The 24815-nt window shown below is 47.2% G+C and overlaps 1 protein-coding gene across 4 annotated transcripts in view; it reads right to left on the bottom strand.

The window, feature by feature from the left end:
• The window catches only part of GALNS (galactosamine (N-acetyl)-6-sulfatase), a 70489-nt gene that overhangs the window by 35381 nt on the left and 10293 nt on the right, over window positions 1-24815 (bottom strand). For 3 of the 4 annotated variants that reach the window (XM_027847262.1, XM_027847255.1, XM_027847248.1), the window contains exons 4-11: window positions 24192-24294; window positions 16865-17008; window positions 16171-16237; window positions 15947-16071; window positions 15516-15655; window positions 13997-14100; window positions 6022-6158; window positions 4434-4536 (exon numbers count right to left, since the gene is read on the bottom strand). In XM_027847262.1, the coding sequence (XP_027703063.1) occupies window positions 4434-4536; window positions 6022-6158; window positions 13997-14100; window positions 15516-15655; window positions 15947-16071; window positions 16171-16237; window positions 16865-17008; window positions 24192-24294 (923 nt within the window). The remainder of the gene's footprint in view (window positions 1-4433; window positions 4537-6021; window positions 6159-13996; window positions 14101-15515; window positions 15656-15946; window positions 16072-16170; window positions 16238-16864; window positions 17009-24191; window positions 24295-24815) is intronic. The other variant, XM_027847267.1, reaches the window with a different exon arrangement.

Below are 24815 nucleotides of genomic sequence, written 5' to 3'. Positions count from 1 at the left end.
AGCTGGACCTCGGGGGAAGAAGAAGAAGAGTTCAGCGTGCAGAGGAGGGGATTGAGCGTACTGCAAGCAATGGCCTAAGCAGGCGGGCAGAGTGAGAAGGGGGCAGGCAGCCTGAGGTCAGGGGCTACTCTGTGATACAGAGTCACTGAGGGGAACGATGGGAGATAAGTCTGGACAAATGGACTGGAACCGGATGGTGGAGATCTAAAATGTCAGGCTAAGGCTGGGTATTTTATCCCATCAGACGGGCATTAAGGAATCACTAAACTTGTTGTAAGCCCAGGTAAGAGGGGAGCATCTGAACTCAGTGAGGGTGGACAGGAGAAAGGAGATACTGGAGGCAGGGAATCCAGTTAGGAGGTCAGAGGTGATGAAGGCCAAGAATAGGATGGCAGCAAAAGAGTAAGGATGAAGACGGGATGGACAGGACTTGGCAGATGACGGCACATGCAGGGGGAAGGGGAAGGAGGTGTCCTGGATGATGCAGGGTTTGCACCTGAGTGTCAACCATGGATGGAAAGGGGGGAGCTAAGAGGAGGGGCAGGTGGGGGCAGGGAGAAGAACTGAAGGTCACGGGGATAGATGCCATTTAGTGCAATTCAATTCAACAAATCTTTACCAAATGTCTCCTCCTATGCACAAGGCCCAGGTTAAGGTCCTAGGGATACAAAGGCAAAACCCAAAAAGCCCTTGCCTTTGAGGAGCTTAGAGTCTACTGGGGGAAGAAGTGGAGTATAAACAGGTGGGTAAATGCACACTAGATGAGACACAAGGTGGTAGAATCCTGCCTCATGACCTCTCAGGGGCCTTGCTAACTCTCTAAGGCTTCAGTTACAGAAGAACGTTCCATCTCCATCAGTGGAAGGAGCTTTCACACCAGGAGGTACCTCACTGATGACCTCACAGACTTAGACACCCCAGGGGAGGGAGAGGGCGGCAGAGGACATACAGGGATGTGCATGCGCGCATGCGTGCACACACACACATACACACACACACGCCTGACATTTACATGACAACCCTGAGAGGCTCTAGTCCTACAGCTTCTGATGCTCCCCCCCAACCTGTGCCAGGAGGGCAACCGTACCTTCTTTTGCATTTTTTTCTCTCATTATGAGCTTAAACATCCAACAGAACATATCATATACTCAGTTACTGAGGGGCAGCGACCTGCATCACCAACAAAAAGATGAAACCTGGGGTACTAAACTAGCTCCCCACCCAGCTGGTCCTATGAATGTTACTGTTCTCATCTTAAAGGTGGCAGTGCAGTGGCAAGGAGAAAAAGGCTGAGGACAGATACCCCAATATTAAGAGGCTGGAGGAGGAGGAGGATGAATCAGGGAAGAAGCCTGAGGGATGGTCGGCCTGGGGGGAGCCCAAGAACCAGGAAAGAGCAAGTCATTGTAAGCAAGGGAGGAAAAAGGATCTCGAAGGAAGGGGTGGCCAAATGTTGAATGCTACCAAAATATCAGAAGGTAAGAATTAAAAAAAGTTGGATTTAGCAATTAGGCAGTCCTGTTCCCCACCAACACCATTACCTCCTAAGGTGACTACTTCTAGAAGTTTAGCAGAAAAGACAACATGTCCAAGGAAATGTATCTCTCAGAACAGGGAAGATGGGAGCATATTTGAAGGCAGTGGAGAAAGAGAAGGAAAATGAGAGAGGGGAATTCTTTAGGGGTTAAGGTCTTGGAGGTGGCTGGAAGAGATGGGGGCCAAAGGTGGACTGAATGGTTTGGCCTTGTTGGGGAGAAAGGCCCCATCTCACCCTGTACTGGAACAAGGAAGATGGTGAAGATGCAGAAAGGGTCTCAAGAGTGAAACAAGTAAGATGAGTTAGCTTGAAACATATAATCTCCATCTTTCTCCAAGGGAGAGGCCAGGTCATCTGATGAAGAGATAAATGCGGATGTGGCTGGAAACCCAACAGGGTTCATGCTTACAACAGAACCAAGCACACACTAGGTCCTCATCTTCTTTCTTGGGTGTCTGGGAGGCAGAGCAGGTAGCAGACAGACCAGGACTGCCAAGGAGTGTTGACAGCCAACCCAGTGGCAAAGGATGCCCCCAGGACCAGGCTGTCTCTCCTGAGATCTCTGGGGCCAAAAAGGCCCCTCCCATGAGGATCATAGCCACTCTGCTTCTGGCCCCAGGAAGCAAAATCCTGTGACTCAGCTCTTTCCTCAATTAAAACTGCCCTTTCTCCCAATTAGGCCAAATTCATGAAGTCTCACTGTATCTAAGAACCTTAAAGCCAACAAAAAAATGAAGAGAGGCTGCTGATGAGAACTAAGAGCACTGAGGGAATGGAGACATAGAGTGAGGATAAGGAGGAGAAAAGGAAGAGGAGGGGGACTCATGGGGGGCAAAGAGAGAGGGAGAGGGAGGGAAGGATGGAGGGAGAGAGAGAGAGGGGAGAGGGAGAGAAACGGAGAGAGGGAAGGAGCAAAAAAGGGAGAGAGAGAAAGGAAGGGAGGAGGCAGAGAGAGAGAGAGAGAGAGAGAGAGAGAGAGAGAAAGCATGAGGAGGTCAGAGGAAGAATGAGTGAAGGTAGAAAGAGGCAAGAAAAGGATCGGGAACAAAAGCAGCAGACACAGGAAAAGAAAAATGGAGACGAGATAGCAATGAGGAGCACTCTCAGCACGTCTGTGCTACACACGGACCCCGGGAGGCCTGGTTTCAAGTCCTGCCTCAGACATTTACGAGCTCTACGTGTAACCCTAGGCAAGTCATTCACTTCTCTAATAACAACAGCAAGCATTCATTAAGCACCTACTGAGTGCCAGGCATGGTGCTAAGCAGCTTACAAATATCTCACTGGATCTTCACAACAACCCCGAGAGGTTGGTAATATTATTATTCCCATTTTACAGTTGAGGAAACTGAGATAAACAGAAGTGAAATGACTTGCCCAGGGTCACACAGCCAGCAGTGTCTGAGGCCAGAATTAAGCTCAGGAAGAGAAGTCTTCCTGATTCCAAGCCAAGCACTCTCTCCCCTGTGAGACCAACTATCTCCTCTCAATCTCGGTTTCCTCATCTGTAATTGTTGCTTTTGTTCAGCCATTTCAGTCGTGCCCAACTCTCCGTGTCCCCATTTAGGGTTTTCTTGGCAAAGATACTAGAGGGGTTTGCCATTTCCTTCTCCAGCTCATTTTACAGATGAAGAAACTGAGGCAAAGAGGGTAAAGTGACTTGCCCAGGGTCACACAGCTAGTAAGTGTCTGAGGTCAGAAACACCACCACCTTCCAGGACAGTTCGAGGATCAAATGAGAGAAAATTTGGACAGGGCACAGTACGCCTTAAAGTGCTACCTACATCCTATTAGCATGCTGTCACATAGTACGTTTTCTGTCGGGAATAAAGCTGAATTAAAAGACTGAAAGGGTAGTCGTTCCCCAGCGGCACCTGCTCTGTGCGTGGCCCGTCTGCTCACAGCAGGGGTTCTTCTGCGTATTTTCACTGTAAATATCATGTTTATCAGTCTCTGCCACGAGGTGGGAAGAAAAGCTGCATTTGGAAACAAGCTGGAGGAGAGGAGGAAAGATGAGCACTGGAAGTGAGAAGCAGGAGTGAGCCAGAAGTCCTCGCTGATTTTGGGGCTGAAGACATAAAATCCCTCAGGAGAGTCAGATGTGCCGGTACTTGCAGAAGTGAGGACCGAGGGCAGGTGGGGGGGTGAAGGGCGGCAGCTCCTCTGGGCCCTGGGGGCTGTGCCTGGAGAAGGAGCCAGACGGGAGGGGGATGCGGGCCAGGCTGGGCCAGGAACAGGACAACGAGGAGAAAGGAGACTTCTCAGGGGCAGAGGAAGGTACAGAAAGGAGACCTCGGAAGGCTGCGACATCAGTCTTCTCAGAATTGCTCACACAGAGTTCCCTCACATGGAATCAAAGGAGTTTCTTGCATTCTCTCCACCCAGCCTAGAACCATGTGAATGACACACAGGGATGAGGTGGGGGAAAACAGGAAGAGGCAGGATACCCTATCAGGAGGCAGCATGGACCATGGAAAGCACATTGGGTCTGGAGTGAGAGGACCAGACTAAACTCTGCCTCTGAGAGTGATGATCGGGTGACGCTGGGCACATCACTTACCTCCTTGGGTTTCAGGTCCCCCTTCTGTAAAATGAGTGGGTTGGATAAGATGACCTCCGAGTCCCTCCGGATCTATGATGCTAGCATCCCCTCCCTCCACATAAGACCTTCGAGTGGTGGTAGTACAAATAAATAAAGCTTTTCCCCAAGAATTTTCTGCTCAATTAAGGGTCAAGAGGAGGAAGGCATGGAATCAGGCCCAGGACAAAACTCATCTCCTCTACCATTTTACCTAAGGCTCTCCCAGTCTATCTGTCCAGTTCTTCAAGTGGCTGGATCGGTCGTTCAGGGCCTCCCTAAGATGAAAGCATGCGAACCCCAGCAGAAGGCGGCTACCTCATTGAACTCTTCCCACGAGTTGCTCCAAGTCCAGTAGTGAGCCTTGTACTGTCCCACCCTGATTGCCATCATTTCGTTGCCACGGTAATAGAAGACGGGCCTGTCACAGAAAGAGAACAGGATGGGGATGGGGGAGGGGAAAAAGGAGAAGAAAGATAAAACGATTCAGCCACAGGACAAACACACTGCGTCTACACCGAGATAAGGGAGAGCAATACCTTAATGGAAGCGACCTCCCGGTTCAAAGACAGAGCAAAGCCAGGCGGTCTGCTAATAGTCTGCAACACTGGGTTTTCAATGAACATTTTAAAAACACGTTCATCAGGCTGGGGTCATACTGGGTGAAAATGGAACATGATACAATGGAGCCAGGAGTGGCTGCTGACCTCGGTGCTACTCAGCTCTGGCGTGTTATTGTTGATGTTGTTTTTAATAGAACTCAACAAATTAAAGAGGGAACAACATCTCACAAGAGTGAGGGGTCTGGAGTAAAGCCCGGTAGAGATGGATACCCAAAGTAGAGGATGCCGGCCTTCTGAGTGTGGCAGCACCAGAAGGGTGAGCTGAGCGATGGGAGAACTAGGCAGAATTAGTTAGGATACTGAGTTGCTTATATGCCTTCTCCCCCACTTAAACAAGGCATTGTGGGTCTCCCCCCTTCCCCAACCTGGAATTTTAACAGAGGGTAAATAAGCATTAAAAAAAGTACAAAATCATTCCTAGCCCACACACCCAATGAAAGTACTCTAATTTCCCTTGCTCAGAACTGGCTCTCTGCCCTATCTCATCCTCAGCTTTCAAATTCATGGTCCTCCAAAAGCTTCCTAGGAACTGATTCTCTGTTCAAATAATTCCTGCTGGGCAAATTAGCACAGTCTCATAGGTCCTAGGGAAAAAAGAAGATAGGCTTTGGACAAATAAAAATTTAGACAAAAGCTCCAAACACAGCATTAGGCGCCAGTGTTCAAGGAATTTTTGTGAATAGTAGTGCATTGAAAAACTTTAATCACAAGGTTGCTTTAAATCTGTGTGTGGTTTCCCTTATCCCTCCTTCTTACATTAACAACTAAGAAGTGAGTCTAAACAACTGCCCAGGGTGAAGCAGAAACCAAGGGTGCTGGGGGTGTCTGTCACAGACCAAACAGCCACTGCAATAATGAAGTTTTGGCTCAATAACCCTGACACCGGTTTTTTGGATACCAGAACCAGACAAGGTCCAAGAGAAGGCAATGCACTTTCCTCTCTACCCCTACTGTCTCAAGACTTCCCTGGTTAAACTCCACTCTTATACACTCCACCAGGTTTGCACACAACCCCTGATGCCAGCAACAGCTCTGGGACTCATTACTGCCAATCTGTTTTGTGCCTGAAAATCCCAGTGCTCTCATCCTACAAGCCACCCCCCTCTCCTCTCAGCCTCATTCATCTGCCCAGCGTAGGAACGATTCCTTTTTCTAAAGTCACAGTCACCAGATGGGATTTTAAAGCCTCGGTTCTGTACCACTTCCAAGAGCCGGGGCGGGCAGGTTGGCAGAGGGAGGGGACGTGAACGGGGGTTCGGAACACCTTTCTGTCTGTAACTAACCTGTCAATCAGCTTGCCCTGGGTAATGGCTGGGAGAAGGTCAATGCCGTCAATCTCTCGGTCTCCCGGAGGCTGCAGGCCCGCTAGGGACAGGCTGGTGGTAAAGAGATCCATCACATTCCCCAGCTGGTGACTCACCTGAAATCGACCAGGAAACGGCATGAGGAACCCAAGGGCATGCTGTCCTGACCCCAGGCAGCGGGAGGGAGGCATCCCAGCAACTCGGCCCGTCACAGCCGAGCATGCACACACACACGGGCACATAGGTCGCGCGCATGCGCGTGCACACACACACACACACACACACACACACACACACACTCTCACTCCTCTCTCCACTCTTTCTAAGGGAGCCTGTTTGAAAGCTGCCTATAGCATGGAACACGCCTTTATGAAGCACTTACATTGCCAATACCCTGCTGAGGGTCAGCACACAGCACGTGCCCCACCATCTCACCCTCTTCCAGAGACAGATCCTATTTTGGCTCAGTCTTAGGGGAAGAATCCCATTTTGAAGAGCTCCCCTCCCTCATCTCAAGCCTGGCCTGGCTCCTGGGTTTCTGAATAGGACCCTGAAGGCCATCGGGTTCCTAAATTTGGGTCTCTTTCAGGGCCAGTGAAGGCTGGCCCTCTGGACTTTGGAATGCACCACTGGTCTTGCCTCCCTTAGGGCAAACCCGTATCCTTCAAGACTCTTCTGGACTGGGAATGCTACAGGACAGATAACTCCATGTCAGAGCTGGACCCTCGGGACTCTGGACTTTGGCGTTGGGATGAAAAGGCCCAATTTCCTGGGAGACATTTCACTGTACATCCTGCACCCCCAATCTTTCTCTGGCTCCCTGCCCCCACCCAACCCTTCCTTGTCTAACTGCGGGTTTCTGCAGTCCCCTGGCTTTCCTTTCCCAGGAGGGCACAGGTGTGCAACAGGAAGAGTGAGAATCTAGAAGCCGAGCCATGAGTAAAGGCAGAGAGAGAAGAGCCTTCCCCCAGGTCTCCAGTGCAGCCTCAGAAAGCCTGAGTTGCATCAATCCCTGTGAAAGGAGGGGAAGAAGACAATTTTACGCAAGTGGTAGCTTGACATATTTTGGCCAACAGCCAATACTTCATAATGAAATGACCATCCACAGCCTAGCTCGGTCTATTAATCCACCTGCAGTCTGGTTGGTGGACAGAGGCCGATTTTTTAAACAAAGTAGCAACCTCGCCGGGATCAATATTCCCTGCAACCCAGGTTTAGGCACGTCCAGCTTTCTGCTTCTGAGGCGAGGCTTGGCTTTCTGAAAAGAGGCACGGACGGTCACTCAGCTAACAAAAGAGGCACTGAACCATGGTCACGAGAACGTAAGAACCAGGATTTAAAATGGGAATTTGTTTGTGAAGGACTACAACTCAGCTTTTGCTCTAAAGCTCCAAGGGCCCTGTTGACGCTCAAAAAAAATGCTTGTTGCTAAGAAATACTTTTTCAAATGATGAAAAACAATCACTTGCTTTTTTTCAAGAAAGCGTGGCCAATTCCCTCCCCACCACAAAGGCAGGCCATGGGAGTCAGTCACACTGATGGAGCCTGTTTGCTTTGGATAAATGGAACCCAGAAGGGTCCTCTTGAACATGGGATCATTTAAAGCCCTGCCAATGGTCAGGCTCAGGAGGGAAGTGGAGCTGGGGAACAACCAAACTACGAAGCAACAATCGGGAGGAGCCTGGGCAAAGCTTGGCTGGTGGCTGGCCTGGGTGCTCCCCCTGCCCCAGGCTGAGGGTGGTTTAACTGGCGTCAGGCTGATTACTGCACCGAGGCTGGCCTGGAAACAGCCCGCAGAAGTTGGCCAGCCTGGCCTCGATGCCCTGACTAACTCTGCCTAATCCCAAGCCTCCAGCTCCAAAACCTGACAACTTTAGAAAACGAGATTGGCCACAGCTTCCATACTTGAATGAATTTTGAGAAACAAAGGGGACAGGCAGCTCTGTCGTAAGGGCAGAATCATTTCTGCATTACTCTCAGTGGCAAAACTAAGCATTTTATATTCTAGCAAGCCCTTGGAGAACAATGTTTGCTAACGTTCTGAAACACACAGAAAAGAAAAAATTGACTTTTGTCTCTATCTGAAAACAGTCCCTGTGCTGGGATTCCCGACTGGCCAGAAATAATCGTCTTATCGACTTTCTCCCCCTTGGGAGGTGGGTGAGGTCAGATGGACCCACTCTCCTCTAAGAACCAGGCCTTCCCTTTTGGGCAGGGCTGATGCCCCTCTGCTCCTTCATTCTGAGTATCAGAAATGAGACAGCCCCATTCGTGAAGCAGTCGTGGTTTTTAGAAGGAGAAAGGGAGTCGAGGTCACAGCCCAGAAACCAATTCCTGTTTGTTTTTCATCAGAGCCCCTAAGAACGCATCCTTTCCCATCCTGAGCTTTAACAGGTAGTGTCTGCCCAGAGACCCTGCATTCACCCAACTATTATTAGCAGCTAGGCCCAGGCTATTATCTAATTTATACAATGCACTGTGACAGTCCAGTGGGGCCGTCACCAATTCCTTGTCTTGCCCCTCATTAAACATAACCAGATGGCGATTGCTGGCTTTAATCATCCAATTACGTCCCTTGTCTCCGATGAACATTCCTGTACATGGAGGAGAAACTTCTTAAGGAAATTAAATGCACATGCCACAGTCAGTTGGATTTATCTGCGTTTCACAGCGCCATGTGGAGGAGGGGGAAATATAGGCAACTGTGTAAAACAAATAAAAAAATAAAATTGCAAGAAAAAAATAAAATCCCTATGTTTTTGGTCAATAGCACCCTTTTATTTCAACCTCTTACCCAAACTTTTTTTAAGGGTAAAAAAAATGCAGATAGCATCCGTGCTAGAAAAAAAATAAATAAAAAAGGAGATGGGGGAAAGAGAGAGAGAGAGACAGAGACAGAAATCTGATATTCCTCATATCAGGAAGGAACAGCTGGTAATACTCACGTAAGAAGCTCTCTCTTTTTAATATAAACTCTCAGTGTACACATCACATCTTTAAGAAAGTGAAATCCTTTAGCTGTGGGCCCTGCAGTGAGAATAGCCACCACTGCTGTTATCAGGGCTTCCAAGCTTAAACTCTGAATCAAAGGCAACAATTAATAAAGTTGCCCCTGCCAGGAACGGAATGGGGAGAAAGCTAAATATTTGAAACTGGGTGAACAAATGTCAGGGTGTTTTTAAATAAAACCCTTTCACAGTTATCACAGCGAGCAGGCCTGATATCCCTGTCTAATTCAATTTCAGTTTGTGCCCCATGGGAGATGGTGAGGGAAAGGTTGCCATGCTGTCTTTGGCTAGACAGGTTCTCTTCTCTTTCAGGAGGCAAGAATCAGAGAGAGGTAGGGGGGCGATTAAAAAATACCAGAATATGAATTTTATTCAGCCGGAACCTTCCAGAAGGTAGACAAGGCACAGGGAATTGTGAAATGTTTACTTGCTATGAATTCACCTGGAAAATGGAGCTGGAAGAGGAGAAAGGGATTTCTCCAGGGCATCTGGGTGTGAAGAAGCGTCCAGGACCAGACTGGTGCACTAGTATTTGGCTGCTACGTATAGCCTTTAATAACTAAACATTAAGACACTGGGACCGAGTAGGGTACAGAGGCTGCCTGAGATTTAGACAATGAACCTTTTCATTTCCTATTACCAAGGAGGTGGGAAAATTGAGTCTTCAGGAAGCAGGGGTGTGCACCAGAAGACACAGGTGTCGGGGGCTCGTGGGGCTGGGAGGAGGAGAAGGGCCTAGACGGGCATCACAGCTCTGCTCCTGTGTGACCTTACTGGGCCTCAGTGAGCTGATCTGCAAAACAAGCCAATCTGACCTCCAGGTCTGGATCCTCTCTTCTTGGGAGACACTGTTCTATCTCAAACCAGTCATCTGACCACAGACAAAAATGATAACAAGGTTTGTAAAACCCCTTATGTGGGGTACCTTGTTTGATCCTCCCAATAATCCTTGGAGGTAGAGGCTATTATTATCCCCACTTTATAGAAGAGGAAACTGAGGCAGACAGGGTTAAGTGACTTGCCCAGAGTCACACAGTTAGTAAGTAAGCTTCTGAGGCAGGATTTGAACTCAGGTATTTTTGGCTCCAAATCTGTCACTGTATCCACTAGACCACTCACATTGGGCTCTTCATTTCTCATAAAATCCATTAAATGAAGAAACTGGACTCCGTGATCCCAATACTTCCAAACAATTAGAGCTATTCTAAAGTGGAATGGACTGCCTTGGAGATGGTGGGCTCCTCTGCTTTAGAGGTCTTCAAATGAAGACCGAAAAGGACCACTTGGTGGGGATTCTGGTACAGGCAGGGCCCCTGCCTACTGGGACATCCCTAAGGAGGAGTCTTCAAGCTCCTAGGGTCTATGCTTCTCACCATTATCATCATTCTAAGTATGGTACTGCAAAAGTCAAGCCAAATAGACACAGACCTTGCCTTCTGAGAGCTTATAATCCAACAGATAACAATAGTGTGTGTGTAGAGCGGGTGTGGGGAGTGAGAGAGAGAGAAAGAGGAAGAGAGAGAGAGAGAGAATGAGAAAAAGGGAGGGGGGGGATATAAAAACACACAAGCACAAGTGTGAAGTCAGCCCGCATTTGAGACGTGGGCCATTTCACGGTTCTGTGACTTGCCCCATTTGTCCTGCACAATGACTGGGCACAGTCATGGTGGCAGCGTGGTTGTCATAAGGAAGAAGGGGGCCAAAAGACATGGGCTGAGCCCTGCTCTGGGCACCTTCCTAGGATGGCGAGCTTCAGACAAGGGGCTGGGGCCTATCCCTGCCAGAGGAGAAGGGCTTACTCCATCCAGGAGTTCCCCTATGCCAGGCAAGTACAGGTCCAGTCCCGGATGCCCCTGATGACAAGATGCTGTCTATTCTCCTTCCCCTGCACAATGAATCAGTGAAGGTGAGAATGTGCTGTTTGTCCAAGAGTGGTGAGACTGCAGGGCTCAGGGCAGTACCAGGCAGGAAGCAGGAAACAGGATCGGGGGCTGAGGGCGCACAGCACCTCTAACAAAAGGCATGATCAGCCAATGGCAGAAAGAGCTGCAGCTCTACCCAATCGGTACATGCCCCTCACAGGTCCCTGTGGGATGCTCTTCACTGCGTGAATCCAACTCTACAAACATTCATTAAGTGCCCACTGCATACACAGAGCACAGAGTGTCGGGGACACCACAGCCAAAGCAGGTAGAAGTAATCCCTTGCCTGCCAAGCCTGCCTTTCTGCACCCTCTATTATGGGGGGCAGACCCTGAGGGTGTTATTCACAGATGTTGAGAGAAGCATCATCTCCGATTTAAAAAAAACCCACACTGGAAAACAACCAACAACAGAGGAATGGTGAAAGCGCCACGACGTGTTCCCATGGTCAATCATTATGACGTGATGCCATATTCAAACAAAATAATGCCAGGTGAGAAGAAGAGAGTGGGAAGCAGAGCGGGTGGGTGACATGTGAGCAGGGAGGACGAAGGCAAGGGCACCTACTATGTGCCAGGCACTGAACCAAGCGCTTTTACAAGTTTTGGAATGAATGGACAGAGAATGCAGATGAAGATCTGTGGAGAGTGACTCCAGAAAGTTATATTTTATGCATCTAAATTAAATCACCTAAATGCAAATAGTTGCAAAACAAGTTTAATTGATTATAACAATGTTTACCATGAGGTTTATCAGAATTGTTAAAAATAAAGACAAGTTATTCCTCTAACTGGTTAGGCTTTTATTAGAAGAGCTTATTGCTCTGTCTTGGAACAAGATGCAGAGAATCTCAAGGAGGTTTTGAGAAAAGGAAGTTCAAAGTCACATAGCTAATCAAAGGTGAAGCTGATAAAAGGCTGGAAAGTTAGGAAAGGTCAAGGGAGCTGGGCTTTTTAGCATAGAGAAAGTGACGAGAAGAGAAGCGATAACCTAATAACAGTTTCTAAACACAGAACTTCAAGGATGATCTTACAGACGGTGATGATTGCTCAAGTATGACGTACAATAATTCTGCTTGTGAAAATGTGCCTGTTTCCAGTGTTCTGTGGGGTCTACACAGAAAGCAAAGGACGCCTTTCTGCCCTGAAGAGGATTCTAATTTGAAGGGAGAGAAAAGGCAGACCAGTAAGCAGTAAGTAGTGATGCCTACATTTGCACACGTCACTGCAGACACATTAATAAGGTTTGTACAAACACACAAATACTCCGGTCCTGAGAAGGTGCATTGGGTGGGGAGTAGTTAGTGATATACCAAGAGCAGGCTATGCTCACTCAGAACAGGATTCGCTGTGAAAGGCCCTGCTGAACTGAAAAGGATACAGGTCGTCTCTCTTTGGCCATCCCTGCTTGCAAGTCTATGGACTCAGCTGCCTCCTCACCCCAGGGTTCCTTGCCATGATGGCCCCCTCCTCTCACTGGGGAGGCCTTTCCTGGCCCTCCTTTTGGGGGCTGGGCCCAGGCTGGCCAGGCTTCTTCCCCCTCCCGGCTGTGCCTCTGATTGTCTGACTTTGTCCCTATGTGGGTAGGCACCTTCTTCCTCCTCCTCGCCTCCAATGTGGCCTTCCATTGCAAGAACATAATCTCCCTAAGGATAGGGACTGGTCTTTCCTTTTTCTTGTATTTTTATCTCCAGCACTTGGTACAGTGCCTGGCTCATACTGCTGCCTGCCTGCCTGCCTGCCTGCCTATTTGGAGAATGGGTAAAATAACGCTATAAAATGGTTTATCCAAAAGGCCTGAAGACAAAAGGGGGAGGCTGCTGGATGGTGGAAATCTGGGACGAGTGAGCAGAAAAAGTGCGGTTCCTTGGTAGTGTGGGGTCCCAGCGCCAGGTAGGGCTGCTCCTCCTCCTCCTCCAGCCCGCGTTCTTCACTCACGCCCACTTTCTCCACCTTTCCCAGCCAGGAATAGCATCGTCCTTCCTTCCATCTGCTAAGCCATCTTCCTCTCTTCCTTAAAAACACAGCTTAACTATTAATGCCTTTATTAAGTACTCCCAAATTAACCGCACCTGGCTCCCATGACGACTCTGACAGTACCAGAAGCATCTGTGTATAGCTAAAACTTGCTATGCATGGTACAGACATATGGCAAGGCGTTTTTTTTATGCTCTTAAATTTTTATTTGTCCTCTCCCCCTTATTAAATTCTTTGAAGGCATGTATGTTGTCTACTCTCCTTTCCGCTCCCCACAATTAAATCCATAAACAAATATTTCTTGAGCACCTATGTGTTCAACGTCGTACGTATATGGAGCATATTAAGTGGGAAATACCCCAGACGACATGTCCTTTCTTAGCTTAGAGTCTCACTGAGAAACAAAAAAACCTGACACAGAGAAGGTGACCAGATGCCAGGACAAGATGGTCTGTAACTGAGAAAATGCCAGAATACCAGTACTGAGGTTTCATCATTTTAGTTGCTATCTCACTGATTTTGAGAAGAACCAAGACAACCCTGAAAGGCAGCAGATCACTCAGGGTAGGAACTGTTGATTCACTGGAGCATTTTTTTTAAATCAAACCAACACTTCAGCTCCCCAGCCCAGACTTGCTAATCTATGGTTTGGTTGAGTCCTTATCTGAAGACTTTTCTCTACACGGCATAGTGCAACAGGACCATCGGTTATTCTACAGTATGTGTGCCCCTCAAACTGGAAGGGTCTTCCTGGTCAGAGATCTGGCCAGGGGAAGCCCTGAGTCCGATCAGCTCACATGATGAAGGGTTACTTCTGAGGAGGGAAGAAGCACTGGGCAGGGGTCCAAGAAAGGAAGAGAGCCTGGAAATGACTTCTGATCACAGCATTTCGGAGGGACTGACAAGGATGGAGGGAAGATCAACAGGAAAGAGAGAACTCGAGCAAACATCAGCTTGTGGTCCAAGATGACCTGCGGTCTGGAACGCTGCCTTTTCAGAAAGTTGTCACAGATGGCAATTAACTAAGTCATTGACCCGAGCTACTTACTTGTCCGGCAGATATATGTCCAGGCCACCAGGCAATCGCTGGTTCCCTCATCCCACCTTCAAAGGTGGTTTGTTTCCCACACAGGAAGGGTGCATTACTGCCTCCTGGAAGGAAGGAGAATTCAGAAATTGCTGGGTCAGAGGATCCAGACCACTGGTCTCCTCCACTCCTCATCCCTCCTCACCCTGCCCATGGCCAGTCAGTGGCCAAGTCTTGTTACCTCTCCAATACCTCTTGAGTCCATCCCCTTTCTCTCCATCCACATGACCCCTGCCCTGGCTCAGCGTACAGGCAAAGAGAAGGTCAAGGACAGAGCCTTGGTGGCGGTGGGGACACTGGGGACCAGGAATTTACACTTAGGGCTAATCACCACTTCTCTGGACTATTACAGTTGACGTCTAATTGATCTCCATGTATCTCCCTACTCCAGTCCATCCTTCACTCAGCTGCCAAAGTGATTTTCCTAAAGCATAGGTCTAACTACATCACTTCCTATTCAATTGACTCCACTGGCTTTCCACTGACTCTAGGACCAAATATGATTTCATGTTTATTCCATCCTTTTTAAATGCCCAATTTCAGTTAAGTTTTATAATGTACATAATTATTGGCACTATAGTACATTAATATAATTTATAAATTAATCTACCCTTTATTGTAGATAAATGCTCAATAATTCTTTTACTGAAAAGGATATGAGATCAAAAGACTTTGAGGATGCCGCCACTGTGACTATCCCCCTCTTAAGACCACCCCACCTCCCTGTTCCTGCCCACCCCAAAAACAAATGAATAAAGGAACTGATAAAAGGAGGCCAAAATTGGGCTTCTAGGTGGACAAACCCAGGACTCCTAGAACTGGGTTCTCTAAGATACAGTTAACATTTGTTGGGGGGAAGAGGGATAATCAACCCATCACTCAAATCACTTAAATTCTGAGAAGGGAGCTATGACAAATATTAGCATTAGTTGGGAAAACACTGGAAGTTACTGTGAATAGAAAGGATGTCTACAGACTTGTTTGTCGAGAGAACATTTACCAAATTCCCATTATTCTACAATTAGGGCAACTCCTTGACTCAAAAGAAGTTTTAGGAAAAAGACAAGGTACTACTTTACCTAGAAGGTATCGCCCTTAGGAATGCTCTAAGGTCCTTCTCCAGCTTCTAAAGTTTATGGTGGAATGAACGACTATTCCAAGGGACAGCTGAGGTTGAAAATATAGTAAGTTTAAAAAAATGGTTCTTGATAACGTTAGAAATGAAATGCCCACAGTGACTCAATAAAAGATACTTGAATTTTTAGCAGTGGGAAGTAGGAACCGCTAAATTCTGAGGTTAATGTCATGCAGGGCAATCATATCGCCCTAGGAAGCATCTCCCGATATCATGGCCATGGGTCTGGCCCGCGGTGGTATTTAGTATAGGCTTTAGGGCATACTCTATAAAAATTAAGAATCTAAGCCACTAATCTTATTGCAAGGCATAAAGTCATGGGAAGAGTTAATATGACACACTTACCTTGACTGGGAGCGGAAATGAGGGCGGCTCCATTATCGGATGTGAAAAACACAAATGTCTTCTCTTGGATACCCAGGTCCTGAAGCAGCTTCAGTATTTTCCCAATGCTATCATCAATTTCTCGAACAGCATCTCCATATCTACAGGAAAATGAGAATGGCAAACTTTGAGTGATTAACTCAGTGCAAATACCAGTTCAACAACTAAAATCATGTTAAATACTAACCCTATGGCTTTAATGAAATGGATGGGCCAATTTCATTACCTTTTTTTTTTTAAAAAGAGGGGGAAAAAAACCAAAGATGCGAAGTTCAAGGTCACGCAGCTAATCAAAGGTGAAGCCAATACTACTGCTAATCTTCCAATAGACACAGATAAGAAATACTGCTGCAATTTTCTGGAGTTATAAAAATAATAATAAAATGACTTACCGCCCTCTCTGACTGGTACCCAAGAAAGCTTTTGAAGCATACACAGGTGCATGGGTGGCATCAACGGCCCAGTAGAGGAAGAAGGGCTGTTTATAAGCCTGTTGCTTAATAAAATCCATTGCCTCCTGCAAATGAAAATGAATTCTTTCCCTGCCACTGGAGCCAAACACTCCAATAGCACTTCAGGCACTGAACAGTCCACCCCACACTCAGCCCTCCAATACCTTTAAGTAGATCTGAGTGAGATTAGCCTCTCCTGTCTTGAGATTAATGGGAAAATCTTCATAGAATCTGAAAATGATGTAAAATAAGAAAAGCCAGTAGACCCAAGATGGGAGACCTTCTCTCCTCCCTGGGTTTTATGATTAAGCAAAAGGAAGGAAACACAGAACTGATGAAACCTATCACAAAGGATGGGGAAATAGTGCCATAAATGCAATGATAATTTAAATACTTGAGGGAACAATTTGTACTGTGAAAAGATCTAAAAGCACTAATTGCGTTCACTCCCTTGATTATTAGGTGATGACAGGTAAGAAGAATGTTGGGCAAAGTGAGAAAGATGACTTCCCACCATCTCAAAGTGGGTTTTACTTGCTCTGTGGGGTCTATGCAAAGAGTGCCTAAAAACCCCACTGCTGCCTCTGATGATATGTAAGCGGAAAGTGTCCTGGACTCAATGTTACTTCACACATAAGAGGGAACTACAGATCATCATAGAATCTTTAGGCCAGACCCAAATGAGACGGAAGAGGAGCAGGACCCAAGCCTAGACTGACATGGGCCGTTCCAACAGTTTAGCAAGAATAAACAAGTTTAGAACCCCAACCGCAAGCTGCTTCCTGGAAAAAGTGAGAAGGAAAGTAAAGGTAATGATTTACACAAAGGGAAGGGATAAGAAAGAAAAAACTCCATTACCTGCCAACCATCTCCCAATTCCTGTAAACAGGAATGTTGGGCCTGGCCTTGTTGTCATAAGGTCCAAAATGGCAGTTGGGGGATCCAAACCACTCATCAAATCCATGCTTTAAGGGGTGAAACTGGGGCCTGTGACCCAAATGCCTAGAAACAGGAACCCAAGCCATTTCAGGGACCTCACAAATACCTCACAAATAGTAATAATTTTTAAAAAGGTCTTGTATTATGTCAAAGGGTTAATAATCTGGCAACTGGCAACCTCCTGGACCTCAAAATAATAGCCACTTCCATAGTCTTAACCCTCAAATACTATCCCCACATGTCTTTGCTTCCTTCTCACCCAAAACCCAGGGCACAAGAAGAGGACAAAATAGTTTTAAACTATGAATTTCCCGTAACTCTAGGGTTTTTCCCATAGGTCTGTTAATATTAACAATGACAACAGACATTTATATTGCACTTTAGGAAGAAACCTTTTCCCGATAAGGTTACTTGGAGCTCCAATAATCTCTTCTTTCCGTTCTGGACGGCCACTGTTCAGAGATAGCCTCAAAAGGTCACAACAGGTTTAAGCAGGCACATTAAGCTTCTGCGCCGGAGGTTTATCATCATGTATGCAGTACAACTCCACGTAACAGACTGGAACGGCTCCAGGATCTGCTAACTATGTGCTTATAATTTCCCCCAAAGCCCTGTATTATTTATGTAGATTTGAGTGATTAGAAGATAAAACGGGCAAAGTGCCCACTTTGGTGATAACTGTGAAATCTGTTCCAAAGAACGAAGATCATCTGCTTGGAGTCAAGAGAGTGGGGGGGGATTTCCAGTTTGCAAACCCCCAGCACACACTGGAGGCGTCAATCTAAGCTGTGGAGAACTTCCTGCCAGGCTCTGTTCCTCTCAAGTTTTGTCAAGCCTTCTTCCTCCCTTTGGGGAGCAGCTAATCCTTCTGGCTCCTCCAGCCAGGAGAGAGAGCCCACCTGAGCCAGCCCTGACCTCCTGCTCACTCTGCACAGCACGTACATCCCCCCTTCTGTAATCCACTGCTCCAGAGATCTCCACCAGCACCCGACCTCTGAGAAGATCCAGTCTAGCTCCCCAAAGGGCAGATTCTTTAAGATAATAATACTGTTATCAACAGCTGCCATTCACACAGCTTTGTAAAGCGGGTAGAGTGTGTAACATATACTCTCTTTCTCACTGGCAACTCACAGCTGTGCAGTTAGGCAGGAGCTGAAGGTATTATTATCCTCGTTTTACAGAAGAGGAAATGGAGGCTCAGAAAAGTTGAGCTCTGCCCATGTTTACAAAGACAGGGGATATCAGAGGGAGGATCTGAATCCAGGCCTTGCTGGCTCCAAGTGCAGCACTCTGAACTATCAAGACAAGCTGCTTCTCAAGAAGAGTTCCAGAGTTTCTGGAGGGCCAGTGGCTCTGCTCTCAATATTAACAGATTTCAGAGAATGCATAGGACCATCTTCCTGTGCCGCAGCCCACCACACACACATTCATTCTTCTCTGTGTCTCTCCAGCGCCTAGTGCAGAATCCTGCTTAACCGTATGGAATGACTGAACGGATGTGTGGGTCTGGGTCGCCAGGGGGACTTTCCACCCAGAGCGCCACTCATTATCTTCCTCCCAAGTCTATTACGCTGACCTCAGCACAGCGACGCCTCAATTAACTACTGTGTGCATGATCTATATAAAAGTTCACTCACTTAACACGTTAATTTAGGTGGAGACTGGCAAACTGGGGGTACGTTGGGTGACGAGTCAGGAGACTGAGTGACCACAGAGGTCCGGCTCTGGGACCCTGAGGAAGCTGCTTGACTTTCCTGGGCGTCACTTCTCCAACTGCAAGAAGAGGGGCTGAGATGGTGCTGATAGCCTTTCGGGGACTCTGGAGCTACGCCTTTTCAATCTTCGTGTTTTGTTTTCATTGGGGAAAAGAAGAATTTGATTCCCTCCATTTCAGCATTACTTCACCACCTCAGATCCATCCATCAACGCTATGTATCTTCTCATAGGAATACTCTGTGGGACTCCCGTATTCTCCCTATACAATCCAATCCATTAATTTCTAGACTAGGGGGGTCATTTTGGTTCATATACAGCTCATCAGGACACATTCTGGGGGCAGCTAGGTGGCGCAGTGGATAAAGCACCGGCCCTGAAGTCAGGAGGACCTGAGCTCAAATTCGGCCTCAGACCAAACAGTTGACACTTACTAGCTGTGTGACCCTGAGCAAGTCACTTAACCTCAATTGCCTTAAAAAAAAAAAAAAAAAAAAAGACAAGAGGATACATTCTGGCTTAGAATTAAAGCAAACAAGCTCTCCTTAATGGAATTACAGAATTAAGATGCTACTTGTTAGCAAACTATCATATTCTCTTCCTTCTAAAATGATAATGATGATGGTGATAATAATATACTTTTGCAAAACCCTTTAGGTGCTTTTATGTTTTGTGAGGTAGGTAGGCTGGGTATTACTAACGCTTTTTTTACAGACCAGAAAATTGAAAAAGAGACTTGCCTGACTGTCCCCTGTCTAAAGCTGCTTCCTGTCAGGGGGTGCAACTTAGTAGATAGAGTGCTGGGCTTGGAGTCGGGAAGACCCGAGTTCAAATCTTGCTTCAGATATCTTACTAGCGGTGTGATGCTGGGCAAGTCATTTACCCTCTCTCAACCTCAGTTTCCTCATTTGTAAAATTTGGACCTCGGCATCCAGTGAGATAACATGAGTAAAGTGCTTTATAGTGCTATATAAATGCCAGCTAGAGGTGTCAAACTCTGGACCACAGCCAAACCAGATTAAAATGTAATTGGAAAATGTTTAACAAAATAAACTGCACTCTCAGATAATGTTAATTTGTGGTTTTAAAAGTCAATATGGGGCCAGAAGGGATGCTTCTATTTGCCCCACAAAATGAGGGGGCTGGACCAGAAGATCTCTAAGGCCCCCTCTAGGTCTAATGCCATGATTCACCCAGCGGTTGTAACCAAGGTGGGGCTCCCTCATCAGCTGCTGCCGGTCACCCCCTACTGTCTTTTCTCTGCATGCCTATTTAATCACACTTGTACTTTCGGCCTACTTTTTGCACCAACCTTGTATTTGTAGAGAATGTACCTCAGACCTCTGCCCTAAGGCCCAACCATTCCTAGAGTCCTCCTGACACAGGATCTTCCAGAATCCAGGCCCTCGGCTTTGGGGAAATTCATCCATTTATCTCTGAGCTCCCACCGTAGGGCTCAAACCAGTTGGCTAGGCACCGGCCCATTCCACCACCTGCCTGCCTCTTTATTTTGTGCCCTCCTTCCCATGACTAATCGCCCTTTCTCCGGTCACTAGTCCCCCAGAGGGTCTGCCTTCTGTTAGAATGCAGACTCCCTGAGGGCCAGGGAGAAAGAATTATTTCCTATTTCTCTCTTTTAATATTTTCATACTTTGTCTCCCTAGCACTTAAACAAACAACAGGTGATCAGTTCTTCCTTCCTTTCTCTCATTCATTCACTCTATGCCCCCTACAATTTTCTGAGCAGTTCCTGTGCACAGAAATACGAGGTACCTGTTTCGGAGGAGGTTACTTCCCAATCACCCCTCTGCCTCTGTAGAGGATTTTGCCCAGCTAGTATTTCTTCTTGTCACTTACTAATAACTTGTGAAAAGACTAGATGTGGTTTCTGGCCTGTTTTCTCCCTGTTCAGTTTTGGCGTTGGCACATCTGAATGAACTAATCAATATTAACCCTGAATCATGTGTGTTTCATTACAGACCTACTCATTCAGTGCTATGATACCCCCGGAGAACTGGGACCACCCTGCTGCCCATGAACTGTTCACGATTAGATCAGTCATTCTTCTTTGCGCCAACCAATTTCTCGTGCTAGTTTTGCCACTTTTTTCTCAGCTTGCTATTTACATGGCTTTTCTCGGCTTTCTCAACTACAAAGATCAGCCTGGAAGCCTGATGGGGCTTGATTCCATGACACAAAGTCTCTCCAAGGTCCCCAGTGGGTTTTCCCCTCACCGTCACTCCCTGACTGAACCAGGAATCACTTTGGAGCTGATTAGCCTGGCAGGGGCAGCTTCCCCATTCTGCTGAAGGACCAAGAAAGCGTGGCTTTTTTCCAGTCACTAGGTAGCTTCCTGACAATCAGGATTCTCCAAAGATGACCACTTCTGATGTCCTTTATCCATTCTGATCACCATTATCAAACATTTGGTGAGCCCCCTTCCCTCACAGAACTTCCAGTCTAAATGTGGAGAAAAGACCAAAACTAAGGAGATAAATAACAACGCAAGGCAGGACAGAGAAATCCCCATAGATGGTGCTGGCGATACGTGCTACAGGAGCTCAGAAGTGGGAGTGCTCAGTAGAAAAGGGCAGCGGGGGAAGGCTTCTCAGGAGGGGTAAGTCTGGAGCTGGGCCTTCAGACAAGACTTGAGGGAGGGGGTGGCGTGAGCAGGTGGGCAGCACATAAGTCAGAAAACTCTCCAAATCCTCAAGTCTGCTTCCTCTTACTTCTATGAGTACTCTTTCACCACCCCTACAAGACTAAGGAGTATTTTATGGTCAAATAATCAGATCCTTAGGATGACTCCTCAGGTGCTTCAGGATTCTGGGATTTTGCCACAAGGCCATGGGGCTGGGGATATTGCTGGGTTATCGCGAGAGTCCCTGGTCCCCAATATCAATGCAATGCCAACCATGAGTCCAGAGGATCCGAAGGCCCCAGGATGAAGCAGGCTACCCGCCTGAGAAGTGGCAGAGAAGGGACAATTGCAGGTGTAGATATAGCCTTTTGGATATGACCAGTGTGGGGATTGGTTTTTCTTAATTAAGCATATATTTTCTTTCTTTCTTTCCTGCTTTCTTTCTAGGCAATTAAGTGACTTCCCAGGGTCACACAGCTAGTAAGTGTCAGGTGTCTGAGGCCAGATTTGAACTTGGGTCCTCCTGACTCCAGGGTCAGTGCGCTATCCACTGTGCCACTTAGCTACCCCCATTTTATTTATTTATTTTTAAATGTGGAATATCATAGCACAAATGGCCATTTACAAAAATAACCTCCTACTCATTCCTACTCCTACTAACCACCACCATAAAGCAAAAAATTTTTTTCAAACCCAAAATAAATCCTTTGATACATATATTCCTAGTCCGTCAAAACAAATGTCCACGTGTTTAATCTTCATTCTTGTGGATTTGTGATTTGTCATCGATCACAATGAGTTCTAGTCTTTCAGAGTTGTTTTTTCTCTATAACGTTATCATTCCATACACTGTTCTCCTAGGCCTGCTCACTTCATCCGGCACCAGCTCACTGAGGCCTCCTCCTTTTCTCAGAAACTGTCCATTTCATCATTTCTTAGGGCACGAGAATATTCCTTGACGTTCCCATACCACAGGGTACCTAGCCATGCCCCAGGAGGAACGAGTGGCCCCTTAGATTCTAGGTTTTGGCTACAACTAAAGACCTGCTTAAATAGTTTGCATATCCTTGTAGATAGAGCCTTTTTGCCTTTCATTTCTTCGGGTATAGCACTAGCTGCAGTATAGCTAGGCCAAAGGGTATGCATACTGTTGTAACCGGAAACAACTAGACACATTTGTTACAGCATTTTGTTTTTTTTTCCAATGCAGAAGAGGGGATAGTAGGGAAAGAAAATAGGATTCTTTGATTGAAAGAAGAGTCCTTGTCCAAGGCCCTGAACCTGCAGGTCACTGGTTCTGTCCCTTTTCCAAGGAAGCCTGGACTGTAGTTGAGAGGCTGCCCTGAACGCAGTTCAGGGGACACTGAGGCGGAGAGGCGGCCACAAAATGCCCACTTCAGCTCGGCAGTGTAACAGAAGGGAGGTAAGAGATCAAGAATGACAGTGCCTTTAATCTTTTCCTTTGCTGCCATTCACCACTAACTGCAAACACGTCTTCCTCAGAGGGTGTGACGACATCCCTTATGTACAGTAATACAGTTCTATGAATGAGGCCGAGGCAGGAAGGGGCTGGCTGGAGGCAGCAAGGTGAGAAGGGGCCAGACAGGAAGGCAGAGGTGGGCAGAGGCGCTGCACCCATGGCACTTTTACGTGCCTCATAGGCATACATGCCCACTAAGGGCCTCACAGTGAGAAGGCCATCACCCCATTATGGGACAGTCTCTTCTGGCTCATGGGCATCTGTGCACAAGGCTGGCCTCCACCACTAGGGTCTAAGCTCTTTGTGGCCTGGAGGCGATCCTGGCATCCCACACCCCAGACGATCTAACACCAGCTCCAGCTCCGGTACCTTCTACCAAGCTGAAGAAGCTCCTGGTACGGCTCTAGACGTCTGGATGACTACTGTCTGAGCAGCAGCCTAGCTCCTCATCATCAGAGAGGGGGCACCAGGGAACTTTCTGCAACCGCAGCAATTCATGAAGACTATCTACCAGGACAAAGAGGGCTACTGCCTTTTCAGAGGAAGTATTTACAACATTGCGGACCTCAAAGCTTTAACAAAAGTATGCATTCATATAAACAAGAGTATATTTGCCGCAAGGGGCCCTGAGGGCGGGACAGGAGGCAACATGGGCCAGACCAGGCCAAGCACCCCCAACACCTTAACCACCAACTCCCTTCAGGCCCTGATAGGGGCCAGTTCAGGACCCCAAGTCCAAGAGTCTTGGGAATAAGCCCTCGGCCATCCTCCTGGGAAGCGTCTGGGGAGGGGCAGCCTGGCAGTTGCACCTGCAGGGGCCACGGCCACTGAAGACCCAGACAGAAAGGTCTTGTCATCATAGCCCCCCATCCAATCCTTCGACATCTGAAACTGATTTGATTTTTGTCAGTGGAAATGAGATTGAGGAAGAGGCTTTAGCACCTGTGAATCTGCCCGCTAAGGACCATGGCACCTTTCCATCTACATTGTAACTGAAGCCTTTCATAGGTGTTAGACCGTGAGCCCCTGAAGAGCAAGGGTTTTTCTCTTCTATTCACATCTCTGGAGATTTGCACACAGTATGTGCTTAATAAACGCTTCATTCACTCATCTAGACCAGAAGAGTTACAGCACTGTTCATATTCTAAACCACAACATAAATTTTTGGTCCTATAACACACTGGATTTGTTCCATTACCAACTCTTGTGATCTCTACTCAAAACAGTTTTTTTCCCCCCAAAGCATTTACGTATCAGATTTTATCTGGGTTAGAATATAAAGTTTTTCCATTTTCAACCTAACAAATTTTCCTTGTTAGGAAATTTTAGTAATGATTGCTTGGAAAATGTCTACGTCTTGGGCCATAAGGTACATACCAAAAAATGGGGGGAAAAGCTCAAGCCAGACTTACCACTTGCCAACAATCTTATTGATATAGCCTGCTTTCTTCAGCAGCTCAGGAAGGAGGAACTCCGAATCTTGGATTCCTCCGACTATTTCCTGAGGTGTGTAAGCTGGGGAGAACAAAATGGCTTTGTAGTCTTATTTGCACCAACAGGGAAGTCACAAAATCATTTGGTCCTTCAGAAATGTTATTTTGGTTGAAAACGAATCTGAAAACTGGGCTCTCAAGACACCCTGTTCACGCAACAGTCAGGCACGAGGTGCGGCAGCCCCGGCAGAACGAGGGTGGTGCTCCCCAAAAGGCCCCTCTGACCCTTGCTGCTGCCTGCCTTCTGCAGGGCTTCTAGGGCGAGCCAGCTGCCGATCACCACACCATCCTGCACTTCTTCCTCCCTCCCTGACCGCTCCTTTAAATCCCCACAGGATCCTCTTTGTCCTCCCACTCCCAAGGGTGGGACTTCTCCAGATTCAGGTCTTGGCCCTCTGCTTTCCTTCCTCTGAGATCTTACCCCTCATTCACAGTTGACTCTCAGTGATTGAACAGGTTCATCTTAGTGTCTTTTCTACAGGTACCTGATCTCAGAGTGTGTGTGTGTGTGTGTGTGTGTGTGTGTGTGTGTGTGTGTGTGTG

The sequence above is a fragment of the Vombatus ursinus genome, unplaced genomic scaffold (genome assembly GCF_900497805.2).
Source record: "Vombatus ursinus unplaced genomic scaffold, bare-nosed wombat genome assembly UNPS02005286.1, whole genome shotgun sequence".
Taxonomy (NCBI): Eukaryota; Metazoa; Chordata; class Mammalia; order Diprotodontia; family Vombatidae; genus Vombatus; species Vombatus ursinus.
Note: the sequence above shows the minus strand (reverse complement) of the source record. Positions and strands in the feature narration are given on the sequence as shown.